The following is a 14,366-nucleotide window of genomic DNA, read 5'->3' on the forward strand; positions in this document are numbered from 1 at the left end:
TATTTATGATTCAAAATCATCATTTATAGGTAAATTATACCAACCAGCTTAAGACATCAAGTTAAAATTTGTATGAAATTATTTTGCACCCTTGTGGATAAAATGCAATTTTACTATCTGTTTTCGAATAGCAAAGTAAGCCGTTACCAGTTGGTGTGGTGAAAAAATAATTGATTTGTTTATAATTTGGATGTTAGGATTATTGCAATCCGATAAGAAATCTGAATTCAAAGGTTTATAATTATTTTTAACCGCCGCCTCAAATCTCTCAAAAGAAGGTGGTTCTCTATTCGTCTGTATTTTTTTTTAAATGTTTGTTCCTCGATATCTCCGTCGTTACTGGACCGATTTAAAAAAAAATTTTTTTTGATTGAATGTATATGCATACAGATTGGTCCCATTTTTCTCAGAACCTAGTTCTGATGATGGGATCCTGGAGAAATCGAGAGAACTCCTCAAATCTGAAATGCATACATATGGCGATTTTTGTGTTTTTAAAGGAACAGCATGCATTTACGTACGGAACAGTGACATTTGGTGCAGTGGAACTGCTGATGATGGTCAGAACGGAACTCCTCAAATCTGAACGGCACACTTATAGTGACTTTGGTATTCTTATAAGAACAGCATGCACTTACGTCCAGAACAGTGATATTTGGTACAGTGGAACTGCTGATGATGGTGAGAACCGAACTCCTCAAATCTGAACGGCACGCTTATAGTGACTTTGGTATTTTTATAAGAACAGCATGCACTTACGTCCAGAACAGTGACGTTTGGTGCAGTGGAACTGCTGATGATGGTCAGAACCGAACTCCTCAAATCTGAACGGCACACTTATAGTGACTTTGGTATTCTTATAAGAACAGCATGCACTTACGTCCAGAACAGTGATATTTGGTGCAGTGGAACTGCTGATGATGGTCAGAACCAAACTCCTCAAATCTGAACGGCACACTTATAGTGACTTTGGTATTCTTATAAGAACAGCATGCACTTACGTCCAGAACAGTGATATTTGGTGCAGTGGAACTGCTGATGATGGTCAGAACCGAACTCCTCAAATCTGAACGGCACACTCATAGTGACTGGTATTTTTGTAAGAAAAGCATGCATTTAAGTTCAGAACAGTGACATTTATTTAGTTATATTTGTTAAGCATATTGAGTTTTCATGTCAAAGTTTGTCAAGCTTCGATTTCTTATAATCGGATTCATGAGGAATTGAGGAAACTCCTCAAACCTTAACGTTATACGTATATTCATTTGTGTTGCCATCTAATAAGTAAATCATTAAAAGCAAAAAAATACCTACACATTTCTACATAATCCAATATTCGCAAGTAGCTTTCACCAGAACCCGAAAGGCGACGGTTTTTTTTTTTTTAAAGTTTATTTATGAAAGTATAGGTAGTTTCAACTCAGTTGAGGCCACGCACACTATAACACTGTCATGTAATGACAACGAGATTTTGAAATTAGTGTTCTTACCGTGTACCGACTGCAGATTCAACAGTGAATTGTCAGAAAGACCAAAAAGTTTCTATTTACTATTTTGTTAAGAATTACGTTTATAGAACAATTTTCAAACAAAACAGAAAATAAAATATGTCGTAGGTATGTGCATGATTAATTAATTGTCAGATTATGATTGTAAAATAAATCGTAGAAATCAAAGATAGTATGTAATAAATTACCTTATTTTATCATCGTAGCTGTTAAAATGGTGTTTACCTATTTTTTTTCATTACTTTATCAGCAGACATAGAAGTCGCAGTAGCAATAACGTCAATTAACATAGGGACATCCTTCCGATTTCCGATATAAAATATATCGATAGCTGAATACTTATTTGGAAGTGAAATTTCATATGAGCTATAAAGTTCACTGGATAATTTAATTTAATAAAATAATATCGTTTGTCCTTAACAAAATTTTATTTGTGCCACCGCGACTTCCAGCTAGTAATACTGAGTTCACATTTAATAGCGTCATGACAAAATTAAACGAAGAAATAGCAGCAGTATTTGATAAAGAAACGTTTCACAATATTTTCAGAAAAACTCAAGAAATCGAAGAAAGATATAGGGAAAGGGAACCTATGATAGATGATTTAACCGAAAACCAAAACCTTATAATCAATCCTAACGAATCAGATGAAGATATGCCAAGTGACGGTGGTTTATAAAAGGATTTGTTCATTTTTTTTTACTGCTTTTAATACCATTAAAGATAAGTATATCAATAAATAACAATGTTTTTCAAAAATATATTAATAGTTTTTTTACATTCACTCACTCATTTCATTCATTCATTTTTTTGCAATCAGTACTAATCTTTATTTAGCTGTGTGTTATCATTCACTTCAACTTCCGTGGAATTACCTATACGTACACACAATCTATCCTAGGGTCTTGATGTATTTTGATAGTTGGTGAAAAATGTTGTTTCACTCGATGGCAGTTTGTTTAATCTTCGTGCTTTGAAACCCTCGTAACGCTCAAGATTCCACTTTTTCTATCATAGATAGTAGCTAATAAATGAGGTAGTAAGCTATGGCTTCGTTCAGTATTTATTATGGTATGGTATTTTACGATGCTCTTGCGTTTCACACTATGCAACAGCAAGACTGGAGGATGGATCTTTATGAATTTCAAGTACAAAAAAATCGAATATTCTTAACAGTTTATTTCTTATCTAGAAATGCAATCACAATAAAAATAACTTAAAACGCGTATCTAGTTCTAATATCTTCTAGTTTCTTTGAGACTTCGGCGGGCGTTCGCTCCAGGTCACCGGCGATCGCCTTTTGTTTCGCGGGCTCCAGTGAGTTGAACTGCTCGCACAGGTCTCCGTCTATCACATTCTGGAAAGAAGGAAGAAATCATAAGTATGTCTCAATAACTGATTTAGTTACAGAGGTCGTTTTTGGGTAAATGTTCATTCCAAATACTACGAGAGTGCCGATAACGGCGCTCCCGACTCTCAGGAGTGCAGTCCGTGCTGGCCACGCGCGGCTGCCATAACGGCGAGTCAGCGCGACGCCTCACAGGGACCTTGATCTATCCACAGTGTAACACAAGTACCCACGTCGAGTGAGTACCTGCTGACTAACCGTGGAGCGAGATATTGTGTGTGTGTGGATTGAGTGAGCACCTTCCGAAAATAAAAAAAAATATGCTGATCATTTAGTAAAAGTTCTAAAACAATTGTAAAACGAATCTCTGAATTTGTAAAAAGATAAATCAAAAGATACAGCCATTAACATGTGCTCACTCAGTTCTCACAAACCACCAATGAAAACAGTGAATATATTCATTTAACATATAATATTTATATACTAACATTTAGTAAAAAATAGGCCAACCTACCTCTATAAATATTAGATCACCTAGTGACGTATTAAATTTTTTACAAATAGTTTCTTATGCTCACTCAATCCACACACTTTTGAAAAGCCGAATTTTGATGAAAAACATAAGATTTAGACCGCTATTATATGTGTATAGTTTAGTAAAAGTGAAATGGGAATTTGTAAAATACAAAACGAACCACTAACGTGTCAGGTTTTTTTATAATAAATTTTTGTAAGTGCTCACTCAGTCCACACGTTTTGAGAAAGTTAAAAATGTAAATATCTTACGATTTGTAGCACCTAAGACACTCGAAAGTACTTCAACATTTAGTAAAAATTTTTACTAAATATCCACCATCTAATATTTTATATTCGTTGTCTGGTTTTAAAGATATTCAGACATAACTTTTCTCATACAAATGTATCAAGTAGGGTGACCACACTTTGTCGGCTCCTGATTTTCCCCACCTTCCCATTGTCATATTGAGATTGGGGAGTTTCCTTCGTTCAATTTTGATAATATTAAACTAATACCATATTAATTCTCCATCTGCAAACTGTTTTTAGGTTATGTTCTTGGCCTAGTGATGATGTGTATTGTTTAATTTTTATCGACGTCAAGATAATAACCATATCGACATGCATGCATTAAAAAGGACATGAATGATAATTGGTAAGAAACAAAGAATATAATACTTCACTAGTAAGAAACCAGAACCTGGTAATCTAATCGCGCTAACAGATGAGCGTACCGGATTTGTAAGTGGGAGCGAGAAATAGTTATTCTGTTCTCGCTCCCACTTACAAATCCGGTAAACTATTATCAAAATTGAACGAAACTCCCCAATCTCAATATGACAATGGGAAGGTGGGGAAAATCAGGAGCCGACATAGTGTGGTCACCCTACTTGATACATTTGTATAAGAAAAGTTATGTCTGAATATCTTTAAAACCAGACAACGAATATAAAATATTAGATGGTGGATATTTAGTAAAAATTTTTACTAAATGTTGAAGTACTTTCGAGTGTCTTAGGTGCTACAAATTGTAAGATATTTACATTTTTAACTTTCTCAAAACGTGTGGACTGAGTGAGCACTTACAAAAATTTATTATAAAAAAACCTGACACGTTAGTGGTTCGTTTTGTATTTTACAAATTCCCATTTCACTTTTACTAAACTATACACATATAATAGCGGTCTAAATCTTATGTTTTTCATCAAAATTCGGCTTTTCAAAAGTGTGTGGATTGAGTGAGCATAAGAAACTATTTGTAAAAAATTTAATACGTTACTAGGTGATCTAATATTTATAGAGGTAGGTTGGCCTATTTTTTACTAAATGTTAGTATATAAATATTATATGTTAAATGAATATATTCACTGTTTTCGTTGGTAGTTTGTGAGAACTGAGTGAGCACATGTTAATGGCTGTATCTTTTGATTTATCTTTTTACAAATTCAGAGATTCGTTTTACAATTGTTTTAGAACTTTTACTAAATGATCAGAGTATTTTTTTTTATTTTCGGAAGGTGCTCACTCAATCCACACACACACGAGATATTTACAAGTATTGTTGATTGGAATGGTAAAAAACGTTAACATTTTTACAAGTCATTTTGCAATAAGATTTTAAATAGTTGGAAAATGTACTCCCCTCTTGCCTTAACAACACAGATATCATGACGAAGAAAAAGAGAATATTTTTTGTAAAGTTTCAAAGAGAAGTCGTTTTGAAAAGATACCCTATCCTATTTTATAGATTCCCCGACCACACACGCCAAGGCGTAAGTAGAAAATCGCACGGTTTTCGTTTTGACTTTTGATACAGTTTTCAAACAGCCCATGCCTACTATTCTCTGCCATCTCAATACAATTTTAATCTAAAAATATGTGTAGTTTAGATGACTCACCTTTACTGGGTAATAATAACTTCTAAAGGAGAGATGATCCCGTCCGCAAAGGGGCGGGTTTTCGCTTCGCATGTGCATCTCGAGGTGCTGGAAGAAGTCGTGGTCCTCCCGGGAGGTGAAGGGCAGCAGCACGCCGAGCGAGCCGCTGACGGTGGCGTACAGCAGCGCCTCCGACCCGCCCGGGATCAGAGTCGCTCGCTGCAGCGATGTTACTGTCTCACCCACGTGGAAGTTAACTACTATCTCGCCCTTTTGAGATGCTCCATTTAGAAGGCCTAGAAATGAAATGAATATTTAATACTGATTTTTTACAGTAATATGATAAAGCACGATAGATGTTTTACGTCAGAGTAAGATAAATAGAATCATGGGATTTCATTAGTCTAGCATGTGTTAATTTGAGTATCATCATTAGAACCATTGAAGATTTGCAAAATTTGTGATTTAAAAACAGAGTAAAAAAAATAAGGTCATAAAATTACCTCTGTCCCAAAGAGCTTTATTTCCAGTGGGGTCCTCATCGACGTCGTCCGACACGGACTGCGGTAGCCGGACGACGGCGACGTTGCCGAACTTGTCCGACATCGCGATCGTGTCGTAGTCCAGCAGGCAGCTGTTGGTGATCCACCGCGGGTTCGTGTCGTCGGCGAATATGATCAACTGATTCTCCCGCTTCTTGTACTTGACGCAAAATACGGACTCCTGGACGTCGCAGACGAAGATTCTCTGGCCGATAGTCTTGATGTCCGCGATGAGATTGGGAATGTGTCGGTTCTCGCACTTGCGGAGGAGCTTCCGCCAGCCGATGTCGTAGAGGCGGAGCATGCGGCCGACGCCGACGAGCAGCTTGCCGTTGAAGGCGGCGAGCGCGCCCGGGTACTCGTCGACCGGCGTCTTGTGCACGAGCTCCAGCTTGCCGGTGTTGGCGTAGATCTTGTAGACGTGCAGGCTGCCCTCGCAGCAGGCGCGCGGCGACAGCACGAGGTCCTTGGCGACGCCGACGACGAGGTGCGGCTGCGCGTGCTCGGCGTGCGCGGCCCAGCGCACCACGCACAGCGCCACAGCGGCCTCGTTCTGCTCCAGCGGCAGCCGCGCCACCGTGCCCGGCGCGCCGCCCGACCCCGCGCCCATGTCCACCACGCGGATCTGCGACGCCCACATGCCTACAACACGTGTTCGAGATTAACACGGGCTCGAAACTTAACAAGCGAATAACTTTCATTGTGAATCGAATGTCTCCCTAGCTTGAATCAAATGACTTACTGAAGATCATCTGGGATTAACGCTGGGATATAATATGGCCACATCCGATTAGAGTCAGCGTGCTCCGAGACATCATCTGCTCTTGCCCAGAGAATGTGGCCATATCGTTTGGAGATGCTATACATGTTTCATAATTACCTGCGCCGGCTTTGGGGGAGGAGAAAATGTTTTCTGGTAACACGTCAGAGAGGAAAGCGTCGGCCATTTCGTTGGCGAGAGTCTGTTCTTCGGGCCCTCCGCCGGCCGCCGCTTCGCGCATCTCTTGAGCCATTTGAACCCTGCAGAATGATTTGGAATTTTAGAACTAGTGCAGTGTTGTACGTTCTACAGCATTATTAACAAAAACGTCAGTACTGCAGGTATATCCTCAATAAAATTAAGTTTAGTGTGTATGTTGTCATCATTCAACATTTCAATTTACATACTTTAAAAAATATATTGTAGTAAGCGACTCGTTTTAATTACGAGATTTTTTAAAAGTAGTGACGATATGCGTCATAATTACCTTCTTTGTTTTTTCATCTCTTCCGTGTACGAATTGTGATCAGTCTCTAAAATAATAATTTGATTGTTGTCACTGTTGATGACAAATTTTCTTGGTGTGTATTCCAGTGGCAGGTAAGTTTGATTGAAAACTGCTCCCAATTTTTCTAGTGCCAAAATTCGCAGCGTATTGGAGGAGATCGCTACAATACCTTCCGCGCATTGTTCTGCAAAGAAAATAGCAATTATCATAAGTAAGGCCCATTACATAATAATTAATAACTTAAAATATTCATTATTGAAATAACAAGTGTCCACGGCATGGTTTTGCCGCCTTCACGGCCTGAGCGGCTCCAGCTTGGCTATGGAATATGCCGAGTGCCAACCTCAACCCGAAGGGAAGTTGACATGCTTTTCGACGTTGTGGGCTTATCACTGCATGGGGCAGCTACGCACCACCCTCACGCGGCCACACCCGAAGGCACGGCCGCGCAAACACGTCGGTAACAACTGTATACACAGTAAAATAAAGACTAATAATGCCTACCTGAACTGAATCCTGCAGCATATTCAAGACATTCATAAGAGAGTGGCGTCAGGTGGAAACGGTTCTGGTAATGGTATCCAAGCCATGTTCTTGATGATACAGCAAGCACTGCTTCTGCTGCTTGTACTCTCACTTTAAACAGCTTAACTGGTCTTGAACCCAGGTACCTGGTAACAAAGAAGGAGAGATTAGTACAGTTTTGTATTTGAAGTTTATGTATTTCTTAATGAATGTTATCAGATCTGGTTAAGTAATCGTCAATGTTTTTCAGATGAAACACGGAGCGAAAATGTTTACATCATACAATTTTATTTTAAAGCAATTCAAATATTTATGCAAATAATAGATACCTTGTTCTTGTGTCTGCTAGATCTCCACTGACAGAATCCAGTGTAGTTCTGAGTAACACACCATTGCTTAAACCAATGTTGAGATGTAAAGCAGATTTTGCACCAGACTCGAATGGTTGTTCCACTATGCATAGCGACTCTGCACCGGCGGGTAAGGCCTGCATTGACCTTGGCGCTAAACAGTCCTAGAAGTGGAAAATAAACATTATAAAATTTGCAAAATACTGGAAAGAATTTTCTTGAAAGAAAGGATTTTCAGAATTGATCGAATAACGCATTTTTGGGTTGTTATAATCACAAACATTCAGTGGTGTCCTGGTATCATCATTTGACTGTCATGACAATGAATAAAAAATATTTCTTCACATTATCAAGGACTTACCGATGGATCCAAGGAGATGATTCTGACAGTGTTGTCATTGAGACCCACTGCTAAGAACCAAGCTCTTTGCTCTCCAGTAGCTACAGAGCCTAAAGCCATGCATGACACATCTGATGACAACTTTTTCTTTCTGTGTACTCATTCAATTGACCAGTCTGTAATATAAAGAAAAATCTTATGATGATGATGAATGATTTATGAATAAATAATCTTTTTTGCAGAATTATTTGAAATATACAAGTTATTGTCCACGGCATGGTTTTGCCGCCTTCACGGCCTGAGTGGCTCCAGCTTGGCTATGGAATATGCCGAGTGCCAACCTCGACCAGAAGGGAAGTTGACTTGCTTTTCGACGTTGTGGGCTTATCACTGCATGGGGCAGCTACGCACCACCCTCACGCGGCCACACCCGAAGGCACGGCCGCGCAAACACGTCGGATTAAAAAAACAGTTTCATTGACTTACCGGATCCATCTCAAAATAGACCAGTTCACCACCAGTAAGAGCAATGACTACTTGTCTCTGATTGACTGCGCATTTTACGATGGTCTTTTTGCCAGGAGCCTTCCATTCGTTGACACGCTTGTCAGCACGAATATGCCGGATGCCATCAGGGTATACTTGTACTAGAGCATCATTTCCGAGCGCATGGCAGCTTAGAGTCGGCGTCGTGCCTAAGAAGCCAGAGTCAGTCACTTCCTCGACAGTCTCGCCAATAGAGAGCACAAGCGTGGCGTTCACGAATGACACAATGATGTACGAATCATATTCCTCTGCAACCAAGAGAAAAGTAGGTGATAAAATTGTAAAGGGTAGCCATTAGTTTGATAATTCTTCATGCGATGGCAGCCCCGTAGTAGTTAATTGGAGCGCCGGATGCCTACCTGTGCGTCTGGTGAGACCATCTCAATGTTCATCGCCCGTAAGTAGATTCTGAAAAGAAAAACCACTGGTGTTTATGTATGACAAACAACCAGGGTTTTATTAGTATTTTGTTGATAAAAAGGAGCGTTCATAAGTGGTTATTGGGTAGCGTCACAGTATATCAGTAACACGGACCAAATGTATAATCATTAAGCTCCTTTGTAGACTACTTTGGCGAACATTTATAAGAAATAACCTTCTGTAATGTAATTTCTCATTTCTGATTTCAGGTCTATATGTTTGTGTCATCTTTTCGATACTTCCATAATTTTTACAGATGAACAAATTACAAACGGACATGTTGAAAGTTAATATTCTTACCATCTTTATGTCTCCTGACTGTCCATACTGCATTAGGAGATCCTGGAAGCTCAGACACGGCCATTTCTGCTACCTCCAAACCATGCCTTAAGGCCCTCAGGGATGATCTGGGACCACGACCACAAGCCAAGTAAACTTGAGGTGTATCTTCCCCAGCCAAATCAGCTACATGACATGCTAAAATAAACATTATGTTTAATGTTGATCAAGGATAAAGTAATTAAAATGGTTGGATCAATTAAATAAATTAAGTCTGTAAAATTATCTCAGATCTGGTTAAGTAATCGTCACTGTTTTTCAGATGAAACACGGAGCGATAATAGGTTACATCACAGATAAATTCTGACCATCTATTGGATTGGGATGGGGAGAGGATAAACTGATTATATTACATTGATTATTTGATAAATTAACTGGACATAGTTACACAGAAACGGTCCAATCCATCTGAAATTGTCATGCAAATGAAAGCCTTTCGTTTTTCATGCAAGGTCTAAAACTTGATGACAACTTCATATGGATTGGAACATTTTAGCATAACCTTAAAACCAAATAATTTTTATCTTACCTAATATTGGAGAAAGTGAGTCCAGCTCATCCACAAGCACTAAGTTTCTGAGTGGTCTTGGGGCAAAGAAAAATGTGTCTCCCTCCTCCAAAGGCATGGCTGAACTGAATTCTGGTTCATCATCTTCATCACCCAAGTGTGCAATCTGGTACAAGTAACTGCAATAAAACATGAAAAAAATCAAATCATTTCCAAAAATTATTTCATATTTTTTTTGGTAACATTTTAATTGTAAGTCCACCATCAGTGTGCATTACCCCATATAAAAGGGTAGGACCTTGGTTCAGGGAATCTTTACTATAGCATGTTTAAATAAAATACGTAAGAATGAAATAATTCCATCTCACAGGTTCCACATGCATAATAAATGCATGTATAAATTGATAAGCTACTCACTGGTTGCCAAATTCACAGGCCACGAAAAGGAATCCAGTTTTCAAAACACACATAGAAGTGGCTACTGGAACAGTATCAAAGTATTTCAGTTTTATTTCTGTCACCATATCATCATCTGTTTCAATGGTTATCTTAAAAATGTCTCCTTGCTCAGTTTGGGCCAAAAAAAAGAACATGGATTTTGTCTTATGTGTGGCGGAACATACAAATATCATGCCTCTCTCAGGGTCATCCAAATCATTACGCCGGCGAGGAATAGGACAGCGAATGTCATGTTGATCTCCCAAATTCTTGTATGTTAAGTAGTTCTCAGAGCAAATGAGTACTCCAGAAGGACCATCATTGCCTCCAGGTACTGTAATAAGGAAGTTGGCATGTTCCTCTAGAGGCTCGGAGTATTTCCTTACAACATGGTTAAGGCCCAAGTCTAGTTCATAAAATGTCAATGTCTGCTGGGTCTTTTGTGCAGCTTCACCTGTAAACAATTTTAGTCTTTACAATCTAATATGTGTCAATGTTTGCAATTGAAAAGAAGTTATAGAAAAATCATACAAAGGTGGATCTGGCGTCACTATCAGTCGGAAACACGGACCACAAAATAATCACTTTAATTCACAGAGAACCTCCTATAGAGTGGCAATCTTGTATATTTTGTTCGCGATACGAGTCACCAGTGTTTGGGGTACGAGGAGCGGGCGGGGAATGTGTTAAGCGCGCTGTGATTGACCGTTTCAAGGACGGCGGGCAGTCGCGCCAGATGAAAAGGGACAGAAGTATGACTGTCCCTCTACTGACGCGTAAGGGGCCAATGTAAGTTGACCTATGCCGGCTCTGAATAAAATATAAATATGACTTATTTGTGGAATGTAATGCAGTCTGTTTTTAAATTTGAGCTTCTTGTTACCTTTCCACACCATTTCACACTACAGGTGGACATCTTTAAGGCATTAGTTACAAAATACCCTTTTCCAATTTTTTTGTGCGAAAAACACACGCTGCTTTCGGGTCTGTTACTTGGTCGATACTGATCGGGCACGGCGAGCGCCCGCGCTTATATCAGTGCAAATACTAGGAAGGCTGGCGACCGCGAGTCGTCTTGTAATGGATGTCTATAGGGGTTGGTCTGTGCTTTAATTACATTGAATAAAATATAAAAATAAGAGGAAAGGCCCAACAAGTCAGGTTCTTCCTGAAGTGTTTTAGTGTCAAGGACCGAAGATACTAGTATTACTGTATAGTATTTCTAACATTACATAGTATATTACCATTAATGAAAAGCATAAATATTTACCTGTAGGGTCAGAGTCAGCTTCTTCATAGTCAATCTCAAGGCAAGCAAACATGGGATTTTCAAAGCCCACATCCACTCCAACCATATGATACACCAGTGTGTTTGACTTGTGCGCCTCCAATGGTGAAGAGATAGTCAACCTTGCTTCGGCATCCCTGTTCAATATGTACACTAGTTTCTGTTTTTCAATGGCTCCAATCATAACAGCTCTGCCTTTCGGGTCAATAGCTAAATACTGTCCAGGGACTATTCTGCGACATCCAGATTTGCCAAAGGTTTCTTGGTGAACTTTCTCAAGGATGTTTTTAGCAGGAATATATTCCAGGATGACGATGCGTCCGGAGTCTGATCCAATCACAATGTAATCTGCAAAGGACCACAGTGTTAAGCATGATAAAGAATTTGATAGAGGATATCTACTTTAAGCAGAGAAATGTGCCAATACAACGAACATCCCAGCTATCATAGAGATTGCCAAGAGCGACGCGATGGCATATAATCTCTGCATCTAGTTATCCCATTCTTTCGTATTATAGAAAGATGGAGCAAGACGATGCAAGTCAATCAAATGAGTTAAAAATGCTAACTTAAATTACAATCATTATTCTGTTCATTGACGATCAATAAAGAACCGCATGGTAAGATGATAACCCTACTTAACCTATACACATCAGTGATAGTGACCTAAATATAACACGTGGTAAAAGTTCATCTACCTTTTGTGCCGCCAGTAAGCCGAAATGACATCATCGACCGGATAATGCCGAAAATCTCCACTTTCAGCAAGGTGTGCACTTTGCCGGTGTTGGGGTCAGGTCGTAATAATTCCAAGATCTTCCCGCGGGATATTACAATTTCTTGTTGCTTCGTCCCGGAGAAATTCCCGTGAACAGCATGTGTAATGGCTGTAGAGCCTTGTAGAGTCAAATTGTATAAATACATTTTGAATCATTCAACTCAACCTGGAACAAATTCGGTCACTTTAACCATGTGTGACAATCGTAAGGAATTCGCAGTGGAATAAATAAATTTATGTATAGCTCGTAACTGACGAAAACAGAGAGATTCTTGTGTTTTCGAATGGGTGAGCATATTTGATATTGCACCCTATAAACGACCACGAAAGATATTGACCTATCGTGGAGATACCAAGTGCAAATAATACTTACAAACACATCATGTGTGTATGATAATATGAATTGTGTAATTACCTGTATTAATTGAAGATTGATTGCCGCAATGCGGCTTGATATATTTCGGTAACTTGCCTGCGGCTCCTCTTCTCCTCTCACACAACCGCAAGATGGCGGCCGGCACAAGTGCCATCGATTCTCGGTGTGTCTCCATAAATCCGACCAATCAAAAAGAAGCATTTTCCATCATGGCGTCTAGTTTTATACCTATGGGGTTGCCATTTTTCAATAAAATATTCTATCTAATACTTCTATTTGTACCATCTAGTGGCGAATAGACCAACAGTATACTGTTGTAGTAGTATAGGTATTTCTGCTACTTGCCGCTAGATGGCGTTAAAACTAATTATAAAGACACTTTTTCTTATCATAACTAGATGGCGCTAACACCAAATGAATAGTCTCCATTCGTACCACTAGATGGCGTGGTCAGGCTGAATGGGTACTTGTTATTATTTTTATTTATTTAAGAGTTTTATTTCATCCGGCACGGCAATGGTAAATTTTTGCCTATTTTCTTAAATTACTTGAAAGTTACTTTACTAAAAATTATTAAATAGTACATTACATCAGAGGCCGGGAAAATGAGGATTTCCGGCCAAGTGGGTATATACGGCCGAGCGAGCGTGCGAGCGAGGCCGGATAGGGATACGAGGCCGGGAATCCGTTTTCACGCCGAGGCATGTATAGTGCTTTTCTCAAACATACAATGAAATAAAAAAAAATGCTCTAAAGGACAATATTTTATAAAAAATAGTTACTTTGCAGGCCTAGGCCTAAAAAATAATATGAAATACCTTTACAGTCCTCTCCAGTTGTTGCGCCCAAAAAGCGATACTTCCCAGCCCATTTTAAAGAACGTAAAGACAATATTTCATTGCATGTTTGAGAAAAAAATATTTTTGATATACTTATAAAAAGCTCTTTCATTTGATATGTAACACGATATACATAAGTAGTTCTAGAAACTAAGATTTTTAATTTTCACTTTTACCCCCCAAAAGTGGCCTCTATAATTGAATTTTCTAAATTTTAATTACATGTCCATCTTTGGGTCACAGGTTTACATATGTGTGCCAAATTTCAAGTTAATCGGTTCGGTAGTTTCGGAGAAAATTGGCTGTGACAACGGACAGACAGACACACGAGTGATCCTATCAAGGGTTCTGTTTTTCCTTTTTGAGGTACGGAACCCTAAAAAATGGGATGGACTTTGAAAAAAAATGGCCCATTCGCTGAAAGCATGCATACATACGCATCGTATGCATGTTCATACTTTAGAGCGATTTGTCTTATCTATATGCTCTTATGTTATATTTTAACATGCCAATGCTGCTGATGATCTATCAGCATGTTGATGTTGACAACATGCTGATAG

The 14,366-nt window shown here is 38.9% G+C and overlaps 1 protein-coding gene across 1 annotated transcript; it reads right to left on the reverse strand.

Moving 5' to 3' along the window:
- Positions 1-2,672: 2,672 nt before the first annotated feature.
- On the reverse strand, positions 2,673-13,149 carry LOC125231806 (splicing factor 3B subunit 3). The gene is given in 16 exon segments (XM_048137385.1): positions 2,673-2,865; positions 5,271-5,545; positions 5,753-6,433; positions 6,672-6,811; positions 7,039-7,243; positions 7,564-7,730; positions 7,914-8,098; positions 8,296-8,423; positions 8,426-8,450; positions 8,761-9,068; positions 9,541-9,717; positions 10,109-10,266; positions 10,505-10,979; positions 11,796-12,161; positions 12,512-12,757; positions 13,007-13,149. Coding segments are annotated over 15 exon segments (3,657 nt in total). The 5' UTR covers positions 12,738-12,757; positions 13,007-13,149; the 3' UTR covers positions 2,673-2,724.
- Between the last annotated feature and the right edge of the window lie 1,217 nt (positions 13,150-14,366).

This window comes from Leguminivora glycinivorella, chromosome 12 (assembly GCF_023078275.1).
Source record: "Leguminivora glycinivorella isolate SPB_JAAS2020 chromosome 12, LegGlyc_1.1, whole genome shotgun sequence".
NCBI classification, from domain to species: domain Eukaryota; kingdom Metazoa; phylum Arthropoda; class Insecta; order Lepidoptera; family Tortricidae; genus Leguminivora; species Leguminivora glycinivorella.